This window comes from Aptenodytes patagonicus, chromosome 2 (assembly GCF_965638725.1).
Source record: "Aptenodytes patagonicus chromosome 2, bAptPat1.pri.cur, whole genome shotgun sequence".
Taxonomy (NCBI): domain Eukaryota; kingdom Metazoa; phylum Chordata; class Aves; order Sphenisciformes; family Spheniscidae; genus Aptenodytes; species Aptenodytes patagonicus.
Window position 1 is genome coordinate 129,172,798 of NC_134950.1, and position 25,283 is coordinate 129,198,080.

Sequence of the window (25,283 nt, forward strand, 5' to 3'; positions counted from 1 at the left end):
AAATCTGTTATAGAAATACCCTACTCTTTACCAGCACCCTCCCTCCCCCCACCCCTTCAAAATCATAAGCAGCTCTTTCCATCACAGACGAATAATGTAAGAGTTTGACGAAAATCCAATTTATGTAGCGTATCTTTTGGTCCATTGTCTGGCCATTCTGTCATGCTCTGCTCTGTTAGTCATATACTGAGTGGCAATACTTCCAACCAGGGGGTCAGCTGAAAAGAAAAGAAAACAAACGACTTATTTCAGACAAGTTACCAAATAAAAACTTAAAAATAAAGCTGAAGTGTGAATTTAATACAAGGGAATCACACAGGTAAGGCACATTACAGCAATCTAAATATACTGAACTGATAGTCTGTATCGTCACTGATTTGTGTGTATTTATGGTGACATACTAATCTTTTACTTAATAAAGAGCGAAATGACAATTAAAGTTTTAAGGAATTTAAAAGACAACAATCCAATAGTCATATTCTGCATTACTGAGGTCTTTCACCAATTCATGCATTTCAGGTTTATTTTACCCCTTCTAAAAGCACCTGGGACATACTCGTTGCTAAGTGTACTTGTATCATTATAAATCTGCCTTCTAGGAAAGATCAGATCTCAAGGAGAGGTTTTATTTTTCCAACAAGTTTATTTTTATTATACATAATAGAGTGTGAAATCCGGTGTTTCTCTCATCTTTAGACACATATAGAAATACAACCTGTAAAATTGACTTTGGAAACAAAGACATATTCCTCTTAACTGGCGTGGATAACGGGTGGGTTAGAGAAGCAGCGAGGACTACTTGCGGCATAGTTGGTCACTGGTTTTAAATGGATGATGGAACGTAAAAAGCTAATCCCCTTGTTTTCAGAACTGCGTTTGTGGCTCTTCTAGCTCCGTTACTGAATTACTACAGTCCTACAGACCAGCGAAGAGTGTTTAACCCTTACCCAAAACCAGAGTTGGTTTGGAAGGGGAAGGAGTTTTCATGTGCAGGAGGAGGACCGCCGCTTTCCTTGTGGGTCAGCCTGAGGAGCGGTGAACAGCAGGCAGGTAGGGTGTATCACCTCCACCACCTCCAGCCCCTCTCCAGCTGCCCTGGAGATGGAAACGTGCTGTGCTGGAGGCCAGAGCCATGCTGGCCGAAGCCAACAGGATGAGATGAGGGCCAAGTTATTCGGGTGCCGGGTGGGGTGCAAGGCGGCAGGCGGCCTGCCTGGCCATGCAGGGGACTTACCCGGGTTGCAGTCTGTGAGGAGGGAGCAGATGGAGAGGAGAACTTTAGAAATGGTTAACGCTGGGCTCCAGTTGTCTTTTAAAATGTCCAGGCAGATGACGCCTTGGCTGTTAATGTTACAGTGGTAGATTCTTGTCCGAAACGTTACCTGCAAAAAACAGCTATTAGCCGGCGTGCCAGGGTACCACACGCGATGCAGTAATACACCACCTCAGCTGCAATAATGACGTGACAGGCAGTAAGAACTGAAGGGAAGGGAAAAGGGCCCACGCAGGCTGGCGGAGCGGAGGGCAGGAAGGCCGGCCTTTCGGCTCGGGTTCAGGGTGACCGGCGGAGCCGGGGCGAAGCGGGGCCGTCAGGCTGGCACCCGCCGCGGGGCCGGGCCGGGCGGGCTCCCCGGGCCGCCGCCGCCCTCTGGCGGCCGTTGGCGGGAGCACACCCGCCCCCCGCCGGGCCTGGCCGCCCCGCGCCGCCCCGCTCTCCGGCGGGAAGGGAACGGCGGGGCTCCCCGACACCCCCACCTCGGCCGACCGCAGCCGCCTTGCACTAAAAGGCCGTTTCCCACCCGTAGTTCCAGGGTAAAACAACAGATACGGCCCGGGTACATCTCTGATGCCGGAGGCAAACCAAAAAGAGCCCGATTTAAAATAAAAAAAATAAGTAAGAGTCTCACGAGCGCGGGGCTGGCAGTACCGTTTCCAGCCCTTCCGAGTACCCCTGAGTGGTGTTACACACGCCGTGACAGGTGACGGCACAGGCTTCCTATCCGAAGGAAAGGGAACCGAAACGTAGAACGTGGGTGACTGATGGGAGCCCTGGGGTGAATCACTGCGGCCTCAGCATGGGCTCACGGCTGACAACACACATACCATCTCCCTGCAAAACAACGGCCAAGTTTCCAACCTTGGCTGCTTACGGTCACTGCGATACCCAGGTTGTGGGGTTTTAAAATTTTTTTTATTACCTTTTGTCTTTTTGCTCACAGCGGCAAAGGGGCCTGGGGCTTTGGTACCAGCATTTCTCTCCTGATGGGCTCCTAAGGACTTGTAAAATCCCCCAGACAGGCCAGGGCACTTGGAATCACGGCTCCCACCACTTCTAAGAGCTCAGCAATCGGGGGAGTTGGTTGGATTTTATTATTTTCAAATTTGGGAGATGTGAATGAGCCGGGCAGCTTGCCACAGAAGTTATCCGAAAGGAAAACAAAAGCACTGCAAGCTGTTTCCAGGAGAATACAATGTGACCTGCAGAAAGGCCTTACTCTGACTCACTGGATGAACAGTGACAACAAATTTGGTGGAACTTGCATGAATTAGGATTATCTGCGTGAATAAAGGTTAGCGGGTTCATGCCCTAAATCCTCAGAATTTGTCAGCTATCCACACCCACAAATTTTATTGTCTGTTTATAGGTCACAGGGGTATTTGCGAAACACACTCGGTAAGCGTGCGGTATGACAAGAACACACTAGTGCTTTCTCTCGAGATTAGACCAGCCCACACATAAAACTTGCCAGCCAACCCTCATTTTTCCTACCGTCTTTCTGATGCAAAAATTTTGCCTGTGGACTCTCCCTCTCGCAGGCTCGGGGAGCAGGCACCGGGTGGGGTGACACAGCTACAAAACCCCAGTGCCTGGCGTGTCCCCTTGCACTGCATCTGTGCAGTGTTGCCAAGAACGCTCCCGATGCACAGAGCACACGGGCTATTTTCAGACTCGCAAAAGCAGTTACTTGTCACACAGGAGACACCCACACTACATGCTTAGGGAGACACTCTGCTTTGTTCCTTGTAAACTGCTTGGATTTTAGATTAAAACAGGAAGCAAACAAATAAAAAAAACCCCAAATCCCTACACTTTTGCACATTATGGGTGGGAACAGCAAAATGTCTGCAAGACAGTGGAGATGTGTCCCCCTCCCACACCTTCTGCAACAAGCTGCAACTCCAAAACCAAGAAACCCTGCTGCTTTCTACCTAGAGAACCTTAGAGGTATAGCAGGTAAGAAACCAAAATGACCTTTGTTTCCTAGACCATCTAATCTTCAGAGGAAAAGCAGCAATGACTCCCTACAGTCACGTGGAAGTCCATGTACATCAGCCTGAGCAGAGGGCGGATCTGACTGTGTGGTACCTGCCCCAACCCATATTGTTTCAGGCAAAACAGAAGTTTGTGGCATTTGCAGTCGCTGGCAACAGCTCTGCCTTGGGTTCCCGAGCAGCCCTCAGCCCAGCCCCACTGCTTGCTCAGTATTTCTCTATTTGACCTGCAGCTTTGGTCTCCTTCCAAGAAGGCTTCTAAATGTAGGTGAGGTAATAATTTTAACAGATTAAACACTTCCAGAAGGGGAAGCGTGGAGTATTTCCAACTTGATACAATAAGGACCAAATTAATCGAGAGGTCAAGAGTTCTAATTTGTAAAGACAGAAAGTTGTTAATCCTGATTCTGAGCACAAAAGCTAAAGACTCTGTAGGCAGTCTCTCAGTCCAGTTGACTAATAACCGATAACAAAGCACGAATCCTGTTTGCCTTTAAGAATAAGACTTACTTTTTAATTATTATTCGTGAAGGAAGGGAAAGAGAGAAAGAAAGAAGACTCCCATGTATTTGCAGAACAGCCTGGCTCCTTAAGAAACCTTAAGATATAATCCTTAAGGGTTATAACCATGGCACCAAAAGCAGTTTTCTACAGTTAGAGGAGCTCTACCTACCCAAAGCACTGTGGGAAAAATCTAAATTTGTTTTCACTTAAGCAGCAAGTCAGAACTGGGATGGTGTTAGACATGTAGTCCAGCTGTTTGCCATTTACAATTTTTGCTGATGGTACAAAAGCCAGCCGTGCAGGGAACCCAAATGAAGCTGGGAGAGGGAGGGGAATTGGAGGCCCACTTAAAAACAAACAAAAATATTTAAAGTAAATGTTCATTACACCTTAAAGAGGGGGGAAAAAAAAAAAAAGAATCACATAAAGCTAGCAGATTCAGACCAAAACCAAGGGAAACTGAGTTACTTAGAAGGTAGTACAATGTATTCAGGGTCAAAAGAGCAGCACATGGAATAGTAGAAAAATATAGTGTAACTGAACAATCCTTTGGAAATGTCCCACCTGAGATTACATTAATGCAGTAACTACATAGAGTTAAGCACAGCTCTTGAAAAGGCATAAAAGCAGCTAATCTCAACCTTAACCTGAAGTGATAGCAGAGGTTAATTTACACAGGCAGCAAAACGGGAGTGGGGGGAAGGAAGTGGTTAGAGGTTATTAATACAAATGATCAAAGCACACACCAGGTCAACACAAGCTACTGTTTTCACCTCAATAAATGAAATCTAACCCAACTATAATGTAACTCTTGGGAAAACGTCCATTGTAGTAGTATAAAAGAATAGCAATCATCTTGAGGACTAAGTACTGAACTCTTAAATTCTAATTATACTTGTTTATTGGATTCTCCTGAATCCAGGCCCACCCGGCATGTGCCTGACTCAGTTGCTATCTGAAACAAAGGCAAAACCAGAATACCACACAAAATGAGAAAACATAAAAGCAGAGAACAGATTAACGCTAACATCTTCAAAGCGTTGTATGGAATGCTCAGTAAATGCAAAAGAACTCCATTATACAGGAGAGAAAGTATCTGTCCCTGTATCAGATTTCTCCCACTGAAGTTCCTAGTACTGTGCAATGCATTTCCAAGTCAAATTTTAAGACCTTTAATTTCTCCAGCCTCAAGTACAGTAGTGCAGTCCCTCTTTATATCCTTCCAGGATTCTGTTAGTATCGCTTCCAGCACAGTCCTCTGGCTCTCCTATAGCAACATCCTCCCCTCAAAAGTTTGCTCCAACATACTGAATCAAACTCTCAGCTGGAGCTAGACCCAGTCCTCAAAGACTGCACCTGTATATCCTTCATCACACACCTCTAGGATGCTCGTCAACCACACAGCATTTGTCAATAGTGGCTATGCCTCAACACCTTCTATCACGCATATTCCTAAGGCCTTGGAAGCCTGCCAGGATAACCAGTTTCACCTCACTTTATTTAAGAAGGTAAATCCTTTAATGACATTTCATTTTCAAGTTATGAAATGTGTTCTATTATAGGCACTTCACCACGGGGCAGCGCACAGCAGCAACTGTCCTCATAAGAATTACCAAGGACTCAAAGAGGCAGTAGAGGTTTTCTTCCACCCGTCTTGCAAGACTTACCAAGGAAGATTCAAGGGAAACTAGTCCTTTCACTCTAGAGAGGTTAATCTTTTCAGAGGTCAAGGCTTTTGAAATGACTTTCAACCACTCTACTGCTCTACTAGTGCTTATCATTCAAAACGATACACTGGGTTTTGTTTCAACTAGCTGTTTCTTTATTTCTTGCCCTAAAAGACAAATATAGGAAGGCTATGGTAATTACATTAGTCCTACCACTTCCAGATGACCCACAAACATTTACAGTCACTGCAAGCAGTTGGGCAATCTGAAATCAACAAATTAGTGGGAATAAAGGAGAAGCAATGTGATAATTATATTTTCCACATTATAATTGATTAACACTAGTGTAGGTGTTAACACAGGAGCCACTGTAAGAGTCTTCAGTTCTCAGCAAAAGAAAGGTTCTTCATTTTAAACCTGAAGTACCCAAGTAGCACAAGTACGTTCTATTAGAGCACTGCTGCGCTTTTTCCTATATCCCATCTCAATGTGACTGAAGCTATATGTATCTTACTTCCATACATATATATGGTTTGTAAACCAACTTGGACTCTGCTAGATGAAAGACTCCATTTAAATGCAACTCTGCTACAATACAGTGAATCTCCACTAAACTAGTCTTTTAAGGCCTCACTCAGTGGTGCCTGGTTTTTTTTATTCCCACCCTTCTTTTCATCTGGGTGAGGGTTTAGATCCAAAGACAAAGGCAAAGAGATCCCTGTTAGAAGCGCAGAGCAGAAAGCAGGGCTGAGCTGGAATGACAAAACTGTATCTTTGGTTCTGCATCAGGGAACTTGGCATATAGGGCTGTCTCAATACCACTAGTAGTTATAACATGGTCTTCTAAGGCATCAGGCTGGATAAGCCTGGGACGGTAAATGCTTCTGACCTGTAGCATAGAAAGCAAAGGTGTAGCAAAGCACACTTGGGAAGGTAAAAGCTCCCTCTTTAAATGCTTACTGGGCTCATGACGTAAGATATTGCATATAGTCGGTTGGACAATAAATTATCTAATGCAAACTAATGAAACCAAAATAATGAAAAACTATTCTGAACTGAATTAAACTCTACCACAAGACACAAGAGAACCATCTGTGCTGCCAGAGAACCTCCAAAGAGGGATGGACAGGCGTCAGCAGGAAATCACTAGAGATGTCCCCAAGGTAGACCATGATGTTTGTGAATCGGAGCCCTAGCTTAGGGGTAGAATTTAAGCTCCTGTTGATAGTACCAGAAACCCTGAAGTTATGCTAGCAAGAACAGTCAAACAGTTTCCTTAATTTGGGAGGCTTCTATTAATTTGGCTGGTATGACCAATTAGCATTGTCTCCACTGAGATGGACTGATGGCCTGAACTATGGCAAGTCCTCTCTACTGAAGACTAGACCAAAGTCTGAAGATGGGGCAGTCACTGGCATTTATCTCATCAATGCAACGACTTTTAAGTAGAAGGTTAAACATGCACATAAATGCTTTCAGATACAAGGCAAACATGAAGTGTATACACAACCACCTCGTCTTGTAACCCAACACTCTTCCTCTGGCCAAGTATGTGAACCACAAGATAACATTCACTTACACTGGTATTTGCCTTGTAGCATTGGAACATAACAACACTGGAATATAAAAGCTTCACAAATATAACACACCTACAGAAAAAGTTTGTTACTGTACAAGTAGTGAACAACACAAGTACCCAACAAAACTGAAAAATTAAATACTACTTTAGTGGCTAAAACACACATAACTGTTATGCTTATGGTAACTGAGTGGTTTGAGAAACAAGTATTTGCATCCTTTCTCCTCTCCCCAAGTTTATTTACTTTTCAGTTTCTCAGTCCTGTCCTGATGCTTGCACTAATTGCTTAGGACCTCTTGTAAACAGAAGCAGGGAAAAAGAAAACAAGCTCTAAAATAGTGATCAAGAGGATTGGAAAAGCTGTTAACATGAGCAAATAGAAACCAATGTAATGTCTAAAATGAGCTTAAGCACGTTCTTAAAGAGAGTGGCTTTCAAATGGGCTGCATTCCATTAACACTGCTTGCTACTTGATGGTCTGTTGAGCGTTCATGACTTAAGATGTCCGCTACAGGTCTCTTACCTTTGGAGGCTTGAAAGGATATTCTGGTGTAAATGTGATGTCAAGGAAGAAAACACCTCCTTCATAGACTGAACCTGGAGGTCCTAGAATGGTTGATCTCCATTCGTAGATGTTATCACCTTTGGGGCCAGCGCTAAGAGAGAAAAACACCAAATGGTTTAGGAATATTACCACAGTTCAAATAAATATGACCTCTTGCATTCTTCAAGTCTGATATGGAAGAAAGTTTTCAGTGTCACACTTCATACACCACCTGAAGTAAAGACAGGGATTAAAAGTAGATTGAACGCTTCCAAAACCTCAGAGATCTTACCTGGACTTATCCAGTGTTCCAGACTGCTTAGCAAAGCTGAGAAACTAGAGGTGGGGTATGGTTTTCAGCTTCTCTCCCCTGGCATTTATAAGAGCAGCATTGCCCAGAACTACTCCTAAACACGCTACACAATTTCAACACAACGGAGAAGTTAAGTTTCAAAGAACAATTTCCTACTGTATTTCAGAAATGGCTCTTTCAGCTCAGCCTTAATAAAACTGTTATCAAAGACCATAATAAATAAATAAAGGACTTATGTTGATTTTATTAATCTTGTGTGTTCTTTAAAATTAAAATATAAAATATATTTCTGTATTATTGCTAAACCAAGGCTCATGGTATAATCGAAGGAAGCCAAATACATGATGATACTCTTAAATGTCAAAATTTTCTACACTTTTATCATTTTGCTACACTGATTTCTAAAACTCATCCCATTGATATTGTTTGTATTGTGGAACTGCTTTTGTAAGGGGAATTAAAATCACTGTGTCAAATTAAAACAGCGCTTTCTCAAATCAGCTTTGTCTAATTCTAGATTCTCCCTAACTTGCCAGCAGCTCACCAAGAGCAGTACAAACTAAAGGTGTTGCAGAACACAAATGTCTGCTTGTTGAAAATTAGTTTTACTGAGATCCTCAGACACTTGTATTCTGCAGTGTGCCATATGTCACTGAGTAGTTCTAAGTACAGCTCAACCTATAAAGCCATTAATGGTTTAGGACTCCATTGCTACCTCTTTCTTTCTGTGCTGCTACGGTAGTATTTTATCTGTAAGATGCCAGAGCTGAAAACTCCCTTTGCATAAAGGGAGGTGCTGACACAGCTTTTTCCATCATGGATGTGCTATGACTTTGGAAATCTCTTCTCCCCTTGTTCTGTAAAGGGCTGGATTTTAACATCCCTAATACAATGAAAACCAGCCTTGCTCTTCTTTCCCCATTCTTTTAACAAGGCTAATATAAGACAGAAGGATTAAAAAAGGCTCTTTTCATATTATAACAATCATGGAGCAGTATTACTTGAGAGGGAAGGCAATCCAATAAATTCAATATATATATATGACAATGTGCATTTGATTAATGTAAAGGGAACCAGAGTAATTGCTAGGTGTTAGCAACAGTGTTACAAATAGAAATACAATTACAAAAACATAAATTCTCAATGTAACAACAGTGATCAGACATGCTTTTTTCCCCTGCTCTTTGCAGTACTGGCGAACATGCTCTTGACAGCAGGGGAATCAGGGGAGAGAAAGCGAGTTAATTCTGTTATCAAACCTAAAATTTTATTTTCAGATTAAACTAAAAATAAAAGTTCACAATATGTTGGTGCTAAATAGTTCAACAATAGCGAAGCTATGACTAAAAGCATGCTTCCAGGGGAAGGAAAGCATGTAAGAAAGCAGTAAAGGGAGACAGGTTCTCTGCAAACTGACGCACCAGCCACTAGGGAAAGATTTCTCTCCTCGGAACACAAAATCGCACGCAGCTCAAGATCGGTACTAAATTAAAGTAAAAGCCATTCCATCCTGAACACTCGTGGCATCCCGCTCCACCTTAATGACTTGTCTCGGTCCTATGCAGGTCTATATATTTGGACGCTCAGTACTCTCCAGCTACCACTTGTGCATTAGACTGGAAGAGCGTTGTATTTCGACAGGAAGCTCTACCTCTTGAAAGACACCAGCTTAACTGTGAAAGCTTACTGAAAAGGACTCTCTGGGGCGCCCTTAGCCACCACTCCAAGGAATCACCTCTTTATGTACATATTAGCAACCTACTGACACACTGTCATTACTGCAAGTTGCACCGGCGACCATCCTCCCCTCCCTCCCCTAAAGATGAAGCTACTGAACGGAACAGGTACTTGAGCTTTGTTAGCACCGATTTACTGTTGGAATTTATATCATGAGAACTGCCCACTGGGAGCACTTCGGCACTCAAGATATGTGATGTGCAATTAGCACTGAATACAGCCCTCTGAACCAATGAGAAATATTTCAACATTTTGCATTTCATTTCCAGCTTCAACCCAAAGGACTGTCAATAAAAAAAATCCCACAGACTTAAAAAATAATATATTACTATTTGCAATAGTCTTAGAAATCACTTGTATCCTATTAGGTTTCCAATTAGAGCTATCACTGCATGCAAATAATATACTGCTAGACCTCCATATTAAAAGAGTGCAACATCTTTGTAAGACATCAGTAGACTTTAACAGTGATGTACTAAGCTTAACTTTTAAGCTTTCCATAATTCAATTAACAGAGTGAAATAACTGTAGATGTCCAATTTTTACATATTAACATTGATTTCTTATAAAGGAAAGACTGAAAGAGGAAGATGCAAGTCAGCTTCAGAGTGCAATATTGCTCGGATTTAAATTAGGATTAGGCAGCTCAACAAGACCTAGTGCTTCATAGAAAAGTGACAATACTGGACCACAGCATAAGTGCAGTGGCATTAACTTTTGGTGGAGATACAGCAACTGTCAAAGGTTAAAGATTACATTCTTTGTTTAAAATCCTTGCAATTATCTGCTTCAAAAAGAAATTCACTGATGCATAGATACAGGGCTCACAGGCACAGCTGCCACCTTGCTTGATGTGTGTCACCACTGCTCAAATTAAGTGTCTAGATCTACTAATGCAACATTTTGAAGCTGTCCAACGTATGATCACTGGGAAGACAATTTTAACCAATTAAATAGAAATTGTTTCCACTGCAAGACAAGAGTATGAGAGCAACAACTTTCTGTATTGTATTGAACTCAATAGCTCACAACTGCTTCAATTCCAAAGAAAGATATGAGAGACTGGTAATGCAGACTGAAAGATGACATCTGAAAGAAAACTGAAAAATCGAACTCATCATTATTATACCAGGTAGCACGTTATATACAACAGTGCAACTGAGATCTCTCTTCCCTGGCAAAACAGTGATGTACGCAGTGAAGATGCGCTGCACCCACTGTAACAACTGTTTCTGATCATTCCCAAGTTGCTGCTAGCTTATCCTCTGGGCAGATGTTATGACAATAACGTCCAGTGCCAAGGTAGTTTTTGTTCAAGGACTACCTCCCTTTCTAAGCCTACAAGCAGCAGTCTGAATCCTGCTGGTAAAGGCAAGGCAGAGAGAAAAAGTCTCGGCACAGGTGAGACCAAGCTCAAAATTCTGCCTGGGCCAAGTCCCAGCCAGCCTTGTGTTGCTTTGGAAAAACCTCATCTTGCTCTGCCTCCGTTTGCTGGCAGGCGCCATGTTCTTTCTCGATTTAAAAACCAAACAGATAAATTAGAAACGCCTGCAGCAGAGGCTGGGGAGCAGAATGATGCCTAGGTAAATTGGCTGCATGCTCAGATGCCTTGCAGTACTGAGCAATTGTGAACATAGGACTGTCTCAGGGATTAAGTGTTCATGGAGAAGACACGCGCCTTTTCATGTATTAAAAATGCTGAAATGACAGACAGTCTGCAAGAACAGCCCGCCTGTGGCTTTTTTGTGTTAAGCCAGGCAGATACAACCTCCACCTCAGGCATACATTACGTGATACCACTCTGATATTTTTGGTGCACAAACTCAGCTCCCTCCTTTGCCCGAGCATCCCTGGGCAAATCACCCAAAGTATGCCTATGCCATGGAGGGAAGGCAGGATTTTTTGGTGTTCACCACTTACAGCTAATGTACAAAAATCCCTGGGGACGCACTGCTGGTACTTTCCAGGAGAATGACTCAGAAAAAGCCCACTGTTTATGTCAACTTGCTAGTACATTTGGAAACTACCTTGTCCTTTCTAGGAGTTGACCACATGATAACATAAGCTTTTCCTCTAGTGAAAATGCAGCCCAGTGAATACTTCAGTTCCTCTTCTTTGAGATACGGAAATCATGCAATAGCAGGTCACTGTAGTGACAAACGAATCAAAAATTAGTCGATGCTACAGACACTAGGTTAATACCCTGCTATATCAGAGAGGCATGTATTCCTTTTAAAAGCTAACTAGTTTAGATAGTAGTTTAAAAATGCTAGAGACGGCTATTCACCACGGTGGTGAGAAGACAGGCAATTTCATGGTATGTTGAAGTAAATAATAGCTAATGAAGAACTACAATGTTTCAGTTAAAACTGCAAGTAACAAAACCACCAACTCATACTCCAACTACTCCATATCCCTAGATTCTATTTTTGAGGCTATTTTGCCCTAAACAAGAAGAGTCTGATGTAAGTAGCTATGCTGTTTTGAAGTTGCACACTTGCGGAAAATAAATAGAATTTCCAAAGACACTGCAGACATGACCTTTTCCGAGGGACATAGCTCAAATCAGAAAGCAAACAACATACTAACAGCACATGGGAATTCCAAGGTGGCAGAGAATCTAATGATCTCCAACATAAAGCTGCACCGTTACAAACTGATAGCAACGTCAAATTTTTTTTTGTTGTTTTATTTTGTAGTAAGAAACAGTGAATGATTGAACATGGAATTGCATCTTGGTCATATACACATCACCTTACTAGGCAGCTTTAGCAAATATTTAGTTGAGTGTTAGAGGGTCTCTTTTTTCCTTTCTTCCCTCCCCCCCCCCCCTTTTTTTTTTTTTTTTTTTTTTTTTTTTTTAAGATGCAAGCCCAAAATGCATTAGAAATTTTGACTGGCAGGGAGGCAGCATATCAATCTCATATGAAGTTCTGGTGCACCTTGATTTTCCCTCCTAATCCACCCCATTCCTGACCTCAGGGTAAATATGCTTTTTTTTTTTCCTGGTAGTCCACCAAGTGGGTCCACGCTGAGCTTTCTCACCAACATTGTTAGGCTGAATCTGGTGCAGAGATTGCAAAAGTACCCCAGAAGTCCCAGATCAATGGGGGAGGCAGGTGCAGGGTCTACAAAGAAGCAGGACAGCTCATCTAGCTTAGCCATTGAAAAACACACACTTATAAAATCCCTCATTCAAAGAAATTTTGCTCTACAGATCTTGAAGCAAGCTGTGTTAAAAATGGTAATGTCAAAGAACAGAGTTAAAACCAACCAAACAAAAAAGCAGCTAATCCTTTGGCCACAATGTCACTTCAAAAACTTCATATTAATGCATAGCTCTAGTTTTAGAAATAAATTGTCACCTTCTGCACATGCTTTAGCTACCAAAATGTATTATTATTATTTTTATTACTATAGCACCGAGACACTCCATTCACAGACAGGACCCCGCTATGCTAAGCATGCTACAATGCAATCCAAAGACTCGTGTACACAACTTACACAGGTTTTCAATTATAAAATAAGCATTAAAACATTACACAGTTATTAGAAGAAATTCAACCACACAAGACAGAGGTAGTTAAAAGGATACCCTGGGCCATCCATTTAATTGCCATTTTTTAGTCAAGTAGTTTAAAAGTGGGATATAATTTTTTTGCCTCCCACTTTTAGTCAAAGAATGGAAATGAAAGGAAAAGAAAGAAAGAAAGAAAAAAATCACAACACAACAAAACCCCTCCTGGGCAACCGTGGAAAGTTAAAGGTAACATACTGAATTACCATGTGACTACGTGAATCAGAGTGATATTTTTTGCCCACTGTCATTATACACAGCCAAGCTGCTCCTCTGTGTTAACATTAGCTAAAAATGATGGATTGACCATAGGTGAAATGCCTGTGAGCTCAATGAGAGACACAGAGAAAAGACAGCAAGAGGAAAAAGTTGCAGCTGTCTTTAATTAAAACATAAGAAGGGAGCAAAGGAGGGAAAGGAGAGATAAGTGAGCAAAGATGGAACATTATATTGCTACAGCAATCCAAACCATAAAATTGTGATAACAAAACTTAATTCTCCTTCTAAGGCATGTTCAGGGGCATGGTTTTCAAGTACAAAGCAGTAAATACTATTATTTTTCTTGTAACTCATTGAAGGTACTGTATTTTCTGCCTTAAATTTAAAATGGCAGTCACAATATTATTGCACAAGGGTAAGAACCTTACAAATCCCACATTTCTAACAGAGAAGAGCACGGACAAAATTTCTGGTTTAGCATCTGGGAAAGCTTTTCCCTTAAGTATCAGACTAATGTAAAATTGGGGAGGGGGGTTTTGAAAAATTGCACATAAATTGCACAAAGCTTAAACTGGAGGATAAACGGTGCAGCGAATTACATTCTTACAAGGTTAAAAAAGGAACTAAATAACTAAACAGCTTTGATAATGGAGCTGATAAGGTGTTATGCAGGATTTACGAGACTTCAAGGAAAACTGTTTCAGGGGGATTTCTTTGTGGAAAGTGAAAAAAAAAAAGAATACATTTTCCAGTTTATATAAAAAAATACTTGGCAATAAGATCACACAACAACCAAGAGCCTTATCGTTGCCAAGATCCCGCTCTTTTCAATTACAACAGGAAGAGGAATGCCCAGGAGTACTTGCAAATCCAGGACCTTCACCTGAAATATTTCAGACTCTGCAAAATACTACTGTGAAGTTACTACTAAACTACTTGGTGAAAAGGCCAACCCTCTTGAATAATTTCACTGCCAAGTTTGATTTTTAAACCAGGCTTCAAAGATTTAAAATAAAATCTCAGTTAACAGGGAGGTCAGAAGGAGACATGATATTCTCAGGAGTGTGCTGCAGCTCTATTTAGTTTAACAATAATCACTTCAATTTAGGAGCAAGTGCTCATAAAAAGGTTCAAGAGAAATTAATCCATTTAGCATTGGTTCCAAAATTGAAAATAAATCCAGCCTGCTCAGCTCTCAAGGGCTTCCGTTTTTCTTTGCAGTGGCTTCTTCCTAGCCTGCTCCACCTCAAAGCACTGGAAGTTTGTCCCACTACATGTAGGAACATTTTCAGTGTCCAACATGACTACAGAGAGGCCGACTGTTTCTGCAAGTCTGTGGCTTTAGTACGTACAGTACGCAAATACAGAAAATGTTAGACTTTAAGTAGTCAATGAAATTATTTTCATTGTATGCAAATCTGTTTTCCTTTTCTTCTCATAGTTATAGCTTGACACCATGACCAAAAATTAAATAAATTAAAATGTACTGGCTTATATTTGACCTTGCATCTCCCATTAAATAATACCCTGCACAAGAAACAATGAAACAAATTGGGAAAGAGTAGAAGAGAATCTGACTCGCCTAACAATTAGCAATGGCTTATTTAAAATGACAAGAAGATGCGATGGTAGAAACTGTGCTCTGCCAACTTAACCTTGTGTTATTTTTACATCAGTTTCCTTCCTGCCATTTGTCAACTGGACTATTAGCTGCCGACATGGGGACAGAAATTCCTTCACATCATCAGACCTCATTTCCAAATTTAGTATTTATGACACAGAAGCGTAATTTACAATTGGTAAGCAAAACCAGGCAGTTTCACAAATGCTGCATTTTTGCAGCGACACCATTTGATCTGGGCCTCCTCATGTTCCAACAGGTTTTTCAAAGTTGGTATAGAAATAACTAGTAAACCTATTTGCTTCTGTAATTTTAATGCTTTCGTAAAGCAAACATACTCCTAAAGTGGTTGCCCAGCATCAAACTGATAGTCCTGTATTTAAAGACAATAAAAGAGAATCAATACTATTAATGACTATGAAAGCTCTTGTGTCACTAATCTCAAATGTAGCATACCCCTCAAGAGAAAATAGAAGCTCTACTTCCTCCTGGTACTTATTTGGACATAGTAGGTTCTTCACACATGGAAAAGAAACTACCCACTCTGACAACAAACCAGTTCAATAATGCCCCATTCCCCCCCATAAGCAGCCCTGACTGTGCTACATTAAAACGATCAGAGGGCTCTCCCCTAAATACCATGTTTTATCCACTAGAGAAAATGGAAATCCACCACAATTAACCTGCCATTCCAGAATCAAGCTGGGACTTACATCTGTGTTTCTGTCCTCCATGCCCATCTCCTGTGCTGTCCGTATCAATGTGGGAATATGAAAAGTGGTCTCAATAAATGGATAAGAAAGCCCAGCACATCATAAATATTTAGGCACCCTGTAGTACATCAATTGTAAAACTGCTAAGTTTGGACCAACGTGATCTGGAGGCTTCTGTCTCTTCAAAAGTCACTTGCCCTGTTTGGGGGGGGGGGGGGGGGGGGGGGCGGGCGGGGGGCAGGGAAGGGGAGGTGAAGAAAAAAAGGATTCCACCTATTTCGTAAGACTACCTATCCAGCATTGAGATAACATAGTGGACTGGTACCTTAGACTATCATCATCAGTTAGCTCTATGGATTTCATTGTAACTAGTAATTCTGTAGATCAAGAAATGCATATGCTAAATAACTTGGATCGAAAGGGCAACAGCAGCTACAAACTAGCTTGGAAAAACTGGTCCCAGAAAGTTAAAGATGATGTGTAACACTTGGCAAGAAGCCCCTGCTATGCTGAAAATTGAAAGCAGACAAGACTCTTGAACTTCCTCAAACTAGTAAGGACATGGTTCTTGTGGCTTCTCCCAACTGTCTCCTCAAGTAGCTTTCTTACTTCCATGGGGAGGAAAAGGGCTATTTTAAAGAGGGCAGACAATGCATTGCCAAACTAGAGATACACTACCATCTCTTGCACTGAACTACAGGAATTCTGTTTAAAGTCTGTACTCAGAACAGATGATGCAGTATTTTGAGATTGCTAGTTTATGCAACTTTAAGTTATCAAGAGAACATCACCTAAGGAAAAAAAAATCTGCACATGTACCACATGCTCTAAAACTGATCCTCCTGTCCCACCACTTACCTTCCCTACCTACCAACCACCTCGCCCTAAAAATATGCTACAAATTGAAACAAATCCATCAGCCAGTCAACACCGACAGTCTCTTTCCCATCAGATCAAGGATAGGTAGAGTCAACGTTACTCAGAGAACCAGGTCATCCCATTGTCTTGGCTCCGCATCATTCTATTGCTTCCCATCAGCATACCAATGCTGATACTGATAACATTATGTTGCTAATCAAAATATATTATGTTTTGAAGGATGCATCTTAATGATACATGAAACCTAGAAAGAAAAAAAAAAAATCCAATCTGGATGTCTTCCCCTTCTCCTTTATCTACATTAAACTCTTTACATTAACTCGGTTTCCTTGCCATTCACTAAACAAATCAAGATCACTGCATTTGGATTAACCTATTTCACTGCAGGTGATAACAGCAACATTGAACAAACCACCCAATACCAAAACAAAATTTGGTTACTCAAAAAAACAACAAAATATTATCAGTTATGCTGCACTACCCAGAGCATCTCTTTACTGATTTTCACAATTCTAAGCTATCAAAGCTGCCTAGCAGAAAAGTCATTTGAAAACACTGCCTTTGAGTTTTGAAACTTTAACGTGCACAGACTAGAAGTTTTATGAGATGTGAGTTTACTATTTTTTTTAAGTAAAACAAAATTACCTACGCTTTAATATAGCACAGCTGCCAGCCAGCTACATAGCAGTCACTAAAAATTGTTTATATACCACTGCAAGTTGTTCTCATTAATAAGTTACAAACAGGAGACAGTCAATAGCTAATCAGCATTTATTGTAGCATTTTCTTACGTAAATATTATTCTGAAGCTGACAAAAGCTTGGAAAAAAAACAAAACCAAAACCAACAACAATCTTTCAAGGGATTTAAAAACAAAAATAGGCTTTTGATTTCTTGATAGCATTTTCACACGCATAAGGATGGCCTGAATAGGAATTTGTGGTGGCCTTCTAAAGTTGTGTTTATTTTTTTTGTTTTCCAAGTATTAGGAACATTAAATTTCATCCACATTAGGAGCCACAAGAGGACTAAGCAGTGCTCTTAAATCATGTATACAGTTTTGGGGCCAACTTGCACGCCTTAACTTGAAGAGGCTGATATAGTCCATCACAAATTATCTTTTTTCTCCAGAACCCTATTTGGCAATTGACGTTAAGTAACTTCCCCCAAAGCAAAAACAAACAAACAAACAAAAAACCCACAAAAAACCCCCCCAAAAACCCCCACATCACTGACTTTCAAACTTCCCAATGCCTTCACTTCATGACATTTTTGTCTGGAAGTATCTCCTGAATGTAAGGAAACATTAAAGACAATGAAGTGCCAGGCAATAAGAGTTTCAACTTAGGGCATTACATCACTTGCACCTTTTACAAAAAGCACGCCACATTCACACACATAAAAGCCAACACAGGTGTCTGCTCCTCCCTGATTTCCACCAAAGAGAGAAGACTTAGCAACAATTTAATAAGCTGGAAAGACAACACCCACGGATGGCAGTTAAATTCTGCTGACAGAGGTCCGCAGCAGGCAAGTAAAAGGGAACTGCCAGGGAGCACAAGTAGTCCAGGCATCCTCCTCAACATCACTCCTGGTCCCACACGGCTTGGAAACTTTGCTCCTTCAGCTGACCACTAACATTCTTAGTTTAAACTAAGTTTCAACCTTTTGCTGTCATGAAAAAAAAAAAAAAAAAAAATCATGCTAAGTTTACACTGTAATTAGCTGAAAACACTGATGTTAAATAATACTTCAGGTATGTTCCCAGGATCTGGAGGCTTTTCTAGTCATTAAAAAAAAAAAAGACATATTTTCTCCATAAACTTCCTGCGCAACCCATGAAGTTCACAGAGAAGGATCTTTAATGGCATTTAGTAAAGATTCACATTTCTTTATTGGATGGTGTTAATTTAATTTCTAATAATGCTCGCATGAGATTTTCTATTACATTTCATAGAGACAGAAGGAAGAAAGCACACCTCAGACACGTGCACTGTTTCAGAGACAGCAGTTTACATTTTCTAACCTTTTAACCCGAGCGTTGTTGAAAGTAACACCTTAAAGCAAGAGTGACAAGATTAGGAGAGAGTTCCTGGGTATGTTTTGAGAGTTGTGCATCACTTTTGTTATGCTGTAAACCATTTCCATACAGACGGCAACAGAAATTAAGAGGCATGCCTACAAAACTTTAAAACTGACACAGAGATAGATGTACCATTTGCACCTAATCTTACACTATTAATTTTCTGAAGAAAAACTGAATACGTTACTTACAATTAGGCACAAATATGAAACCGGCATAATAGCATACAGTAGTATGGCAAAACACCTGGAAGAACTGACAGCCTTAATACCTACGCTTGATGTAATTTTACATACGTATCAATATAAGAAGAGAAATAAATCCATCATTAGCTACAAATCACAGGGATTTGGGGTACAAAGGTAGGGAAAAGCGCTGTAAGAACAAAGAAAAATGATTTGTTTCCAGTCACTACAGCTTCATTCACTTTGATTTTCCTCACTAAAAGGCATTTCAAATATTCCTTTTAGTGAAATAAAGATGTTCAAACAGCAATATGTTTACAATGTAAATACATTTACACTATTTACATTATACTAGAAAATTCCTCAGCCAGTCTAGGCAATCCTATCTGAACTTTCAAGATAAAATAAGGAAGAGGTATTTCTTCATTTAAGTTTCTATGCCAAGATCTCAATTCAGAAAGGACAGTAAATAAACCCCCTAGAGTACAGTCGTCTTCATAAATCAGTAAGAACAGACAAATTCCAAAGGCAGCTGACACTCCCATCATTAAAACAAACTTTTAATAAATTTATTTTATAATGGGTTCTTAATCAAATGTAATTAAAAGTTATGATGAGACAACTCTCTTTTTCCAATTAAGGCAAACTGCCTGAAAACAGTTCTCTTCTGCTAAGCCTGTGCCTGTCACAGAAGAGTAAAACAGATCACACACAAAAAATCATCCCGATGGTAGTATCATTCACAGAGTAGCAAACTAACCAATACTAACATGATTTTTTAATTCACTCTGTATAAATATATGTAAAACTACATCTCACGCACGTAACTTTCAAGCCATGAGTTAACGATACCACAAACATGAAATTTGATTAGGCAAAGTCAACCTTACACCAGAGTATGTATGCACTCGTTTTCAGCTTTAAGACTCAATTCTCTGAGACAGATATTAATTTGACAAAAACATTACGGGAAATACTTTTGGAAATTACTCTTAGAGGTGCTTTTGTCACATATGTATATACGTGTGTGTTTCATAATGCACAAAACATTTTATAACATGACTTACAAAGATTTTTTTCTAAACACAGTTTTCCCCTATAAAACAATGTTAAAATAAAGCTCTGTCCACCCATTAGTATAATAAAAGTAGTATTACTGGAAAGACTTTGATCACGGGTCAAATGCAAATTTTGTCACAGAACTCTGTTCCTCTACTAGCTTATCAAAAGAAATACAGGAAAATCACCAGGCTGGATCAGATCTGACGTCCACCTATTCCAATGCCCTGTCTCTGACTGGTTTCAAATGGGCCAAAGATGAGCATCGGAAGGCTCCTGCCAGGTCTTCTGCTTTCCCCTGCCTTAGCAACATCCTCAGCGGCAACTGATTGAGCCTCAAAAACAGGCATCTACGTTTCCTTTCTGAAATGAGTATTATGAATAAGCTGCAGCAATTCTGTCTGGTTTTGCCCTCCACAGAAGTCTGAGTCTTTTTGAAGCTTGCTAAATTCCTGGCTTCAGCAATGTAATACAGCATGGAATCCCTGTGTCTAATTTCATTCTGTAAAAATTAAATAAATTAAATTTCTCTATCTTTTAATCTCATTCCATATGTCTTTGTTCTTGTATTAGAAGACAGGAAAATAAGCTTCCCGTCTGTTTTCTCTAGAGAATAAAAATAAGGAAAACAAATATTCCGTCTATTTTCTGAAGGAAACAATCCCTGTATCTTCACATGAGAACTCCCCCAGTTTCTTTTTTAATAATTTCCATCTCTCCTCTCCAAATTCCACCTACTTCTCCAATATTCTTTTTGAGATAAAGTGGACAGTATTACACAAAAGTTGATGGACAAGACATTACTTTGTATGTATCTATATTAAGCCTTTTTCTCATTCACATGCCAGAAATACGTCCTGCCCTTCCTTTTTCAAAATGGGAAGACTTATCACCATAGGTATGCCCTTAACGAGCACTAGGCCAGTACAGAATAAGTTTCTTCCCTGCTTTCAAAGACAGACGTTTGCAGCAGACCATATGCTGTTAAATTTGTTAAATTTGCCTGTTGGAAAAGGACCTGGGGGTAGGTGCTGGTTGACAGCCGGCTGAACATGAGCCGGCAGTGTGCCCAGGCGGCCAAGAAGGCCAATGGCATCCTGGCCTGTATCAGACATAGCGTTGCCAGCAGGAGTAGGGAAGTGATCGTGCCCCTGTACTCGGCACTGGTGAGGCCGCACCTCGACTACTGCGTTCAGTTTTGGGCCCCTCACTACAAGAAAGACATCGAGGTGCTGGAGCGTGTCCAGAGAAGGGCAACGAGGCTGGTGAGGGGTCTGGAGAACAAGTCGTATGAGGAGTGGCTGAGGGAACTGGGGTTATTTAGCCTGGAGAAGAGGAGGCTCAGGGGAGACCTTATCATGCTCTACAACTACCTGAAAGGAGGTTGTAGCGAGGTGGGTGTTGGTCTCTTCTCCCAAGTAACTAGCGATAGGACGAGAGGAAATGGCCTCAAGTTGCGCCATGGGAGGTTTAGATTGGACATGAGGAAAAATTTCTTTACTGAAAGAGCGGTTAAACATTGGGACAGGCTGCCCAGGGAAGTGGTAGAGTCCCCATCCCTGGAAGTATTTAAAAGACGTGTAGATGAGGCGCTTAGGGACATGGTTTAGTGGACATGGTGGTGTTGGGTTGACGGTTGGATTCAATGGTCTTAGAGGTCTTTTCCAACCTTAATGATTCTATGATTCTATGAAATATCTGTCTTGTTAGCAAATACATTTGTCAAGTACTTGTCTTTCTAGAAGCCAGTACTTCTGTATCAGTCTGGGCTAGTTGAAGTCAATGACAAAACTCCCATCAAATTAAGCAGAACAAGTTCATATGCAATGCAGGACATAGAGAAATCTTTTGGGAACCTGGAAAAAACCCGCAGTGACTGCAAAAGCTAGATTGCTGCAAGGCACTTTGATTGGGGGTTTGCTTCATCACACTTAGCCCAGTCAGTAATTATGGCATTCCGCATTCTCACACTTACTGTCAGCAAAGAACACTTTTGAAAGTATCCTTGTTGCTTCTGCATCCCGTAAAGAACAGAATATTGCATTCTTTATGGAAGAATAAACTCTAAGAGTTTGTTATCAATCAATGCTGCAGCTGAGCATCTTAGCAACAAGCAACATGCTTTGCTTCTGTCATTAATCTGACTGCAGTTTTTAGATAATTACGGAACAGCAGAACCTTACAAAGGAATGCACACAGCTCTGCAAAGAGAGCTGAACTCCTCTACAGGAGACATTTTAAGGTTCTTTGCTTTAAAGCCACATGATTTATTCAAGTTGCCTTTTCTAAACTCCCAAGAAGAGAATCTAAAGACAATAAGTATTTTGGCTAATGCCCAGGGATTTCTAATCGTTGTTTCTGTTACACTTTTGCTCAACTACTTTTTTCTTTTTTTTTCCTAATACTACAGATTTGGGTTTGTTTTGTTTTTATTTTGGGTTTTGATTTTTTTTTTTAAAAAAACAAAAACCAAAGCAGCTTTAGCATATCAAGAAGATATTTCTCCTCCCTGGCCCACATGTGTAGGAACTGTATGGTTTAAAGCTCTACTGAGATTTGCAGGCATAAATGTCAACTACAATAGTCAAACCTTTTAACATATTTATTACTTTGCTCCTGATATTTTTCCACTCTGTGGAATTAATTCCATAACTTGAAGTGCCACTTATTAAAAAGCCAAGACATGGTAAAGTGCCTGCTACCATCATTACTTCCTTTACAGAAATATAGTTATTTCACTCATCACAGCATACTCAAGTTTAATCAACGTTGTGGCTCTTGCTCTGTGTAGGTATTAATCATTCATAAGTCCTCGGATTCTATTGCTCACTTTGTAGGTCATTTCTATAGGCATTCCTGTGCAACCTGCTCAGACATGATGCATAATGGTCATTCCTGGGATGAGCTGATATGGAAAGGGATGTGGAAAAGGGGTGTAGAAAGGGACAAAGAAAATATGTGAGGAGGATATCCAGTCCCAAAGAGATATAACACAGGTGTGTATGCACATATATGGAAGAAGGGAGGGAGAAAAATGCTTGCATATGTACAAGCTGGGACTAGACAAAAGGATTTCCATGCAACGCTCAGAATTCAAGTAAATTTTACTCCATAGGCAAGTTTAATTTGAAGGAACACAAAAAAGCACACTCTTCTGATACAACATCTCAAGATAAACTTGCTTAGGCCTAGGAGCATGGGTTTAATATTGCTCAGAAATCACCATAATTAATAAGGCTAACTTTGAACATTCATGATAGCCACATGCCTGCCCAATTCTATTTCAAATCCTGTTATGTTCTTGGCCTCAATAATTTCCTGTGACAGTAAGTTCCATAGCCTAATTATATGTGTGAAAGACATATAATACCTTCCTTTTATTACTCTTCTATTTGCCACCTTTGATTTCAATAGAACATATCTCTTTGTTCTTCTGTTATGAGAAAAAGAAAGCAGATGTTTCCAATTTATGTTCTTCTTTCTGCACTAGTATTCAGTGCAGCATGAAGCTAACAGTTAAATAAATGACTGAAGTATTTCATCCTGGCTGTGTTCTTCCAGACAGAGTAAACTTGCCTGTCTACTAGGAGAATCAGAGAAAGATGAACAAGGAAGTAAAGAAACTCAGACTTTATGAACTCTGAGCAAGAGGCTTATGAGAGAACATGAGAAAACAACTACTACAAGTGTAAAAAACTGGTCCCCTATTCAACGCAGGTACGCTTATATTTGAAGAAAAAAAAAACCCAACAACAAACAAACCACAAACTTTAACCAAATGAAATATAGCATGTGTGGCTGAAGATGCTAGTGAGGGAGAGGGACAATAAAAATGCAAAAGAAAAGAACCTATCATTTAATGTCACCCAAACCTCTGATATCACACATATTCAGCATGCTATTTTAAACCTCACTGTAGAAGCAGTTACAGTCAACAGTTCCAACTTACTTTGTGAGCATAAGCAAGTTGTCAGGTGCCATCATCAGGGTCATGGATGAATGGCTTAAAAGGGATCAATGCCACAGTTTTGCAATGACGTTTCTGGGCACTTGCAATGACGTTTCTGGGCACTTGCAGGAAGGGTGTACCTCTGTATTTGTATATAGCTACCATTATCTGGGTGAAAGCTGCACCAAACACAAGCATGACCTCAAACAAAACATTTCATAAAATAGGAATCTCTATGTAGAGGCATTAAATTTATAAAAGCAGTGGAAGTAGATTTCAGAGGGACTTCACCGGATTACAGGCTGATGACATCGCTGTTACAATTTCAGTGGAAATCTTGCTTGATTTAGTTATTGCAGGACAGAAAAGGACAATTCAGAGAAACTACAGAGCTTTTGTGTTACCTCGGCTACAGGACTGATCCCTAAATACAAAGGTTACCTACCCTCAGATCCAATACCAGCCTGCAGCGTGGCTTACGGAGCACAATTCCAACTTCCCTCACATTCCAATGACTGAGACACTGGTGCAGTTAGCTGCATCCAAACTAGCATCAAATCATCCAAATAAAACCACAGAATGCAGGAAAAAATTGACTTCAGGAGTCTGGCAGTTTCTGTATGAAATCTTAGCCACCTGTCTAGTACGCATAGAGTATGCTTGAAAGATATTTCCATGACTTTGGCCAAACTTCTCTCCCAGGCTAGGTACCGAAAATCACAACAAGACAGTAATTCAGAAGGACAAATACAAAACTAATGGATCTGAGAAGTCCAAGATCATAGTCCTTTTATGTTGTGCTACTTAAATGAGGACTACAGCCTCTTTATTTTGAATAATCTGATTGTTCTTATGTTTAAGGGAAACAACACTGTACTTGAGGAAAAATAAGCTTACATTGCAACGCTTCATTTTGCAGTATCATGGGATCCTTGATCTTTACACCAGCATCATTAATAAACATTAGTTACAACGTGAAAAGGCATCAGCTATATGTGACCAGCTTTCAGGACTTGTAAACAAATTTCTGGAGCAGAGAAACTCTTTTGGATCCAAACGTCGTTTGGATTACATTTATTTCTTTTAAAGATATATTTTCAACAATGAAACAGTTTATGAAACAAATAAAAGTGTTCTTACACAGTCAAGTTGTTCATTTTTCCAAGTCAAAGGTCTGCAAAGACTGGGGGAAAGCCACCAGTCTGCTATGATTAGCGAAGGGCACAAGAGCACAATTAGTTCTTACTTGCTGACAGGAGGACTGGATGGAAAAAGGAAACCCAGGTGGGTGAAATACAAAATGAGGTGTCCTAATTGAGCGTGATGACATTCAGATCAAGTTTTCTAAAGATGTATGACATCTTTTAACAAACTTGGGTGA

The 25,283-nt window shown here is 40.4% G+C and overlaps 1 protein-coding gene across 4 annotated transcripts in view; it reads right to left on the reverse strand.

Moving 5' to 3' along the window:
* Nucleotides 1–66: 66 nt before the first annotated feature.
* Nucleotides 67–25,283, reverse strand: part of LOC143156936 (ubiquitin-conjugating enzyme E2 E1) — a 45,824-nt gene continuing 20,607 nt past the window's right edge. For all 4 annotated transcript variants that reach the window (XM_076331195.1, XM_076331194.1, XM_076331197.1 and 1 more), the window contains 3 exons: nucleotides 7,547–7,679; nucleotides 1,235–1,382; nucleotides 67–218 (listed from right to left, as the gene is read on the reverse strand). In XM_076331195.1, the coding sequence (XP_076187310.1) occupies nucleotides 121–218; nucleotides 1,235–1,382; nucleotides 7,547–7,679 (379 nt within the window). In that variant the 3' untranslated portion in view covers nucleotides 67–120. The remainder of the gene's footprint in view (nucleotides 219–1,234; nucleotides 1,383–7,546; nucleotides 7,680–25,283) is intronic.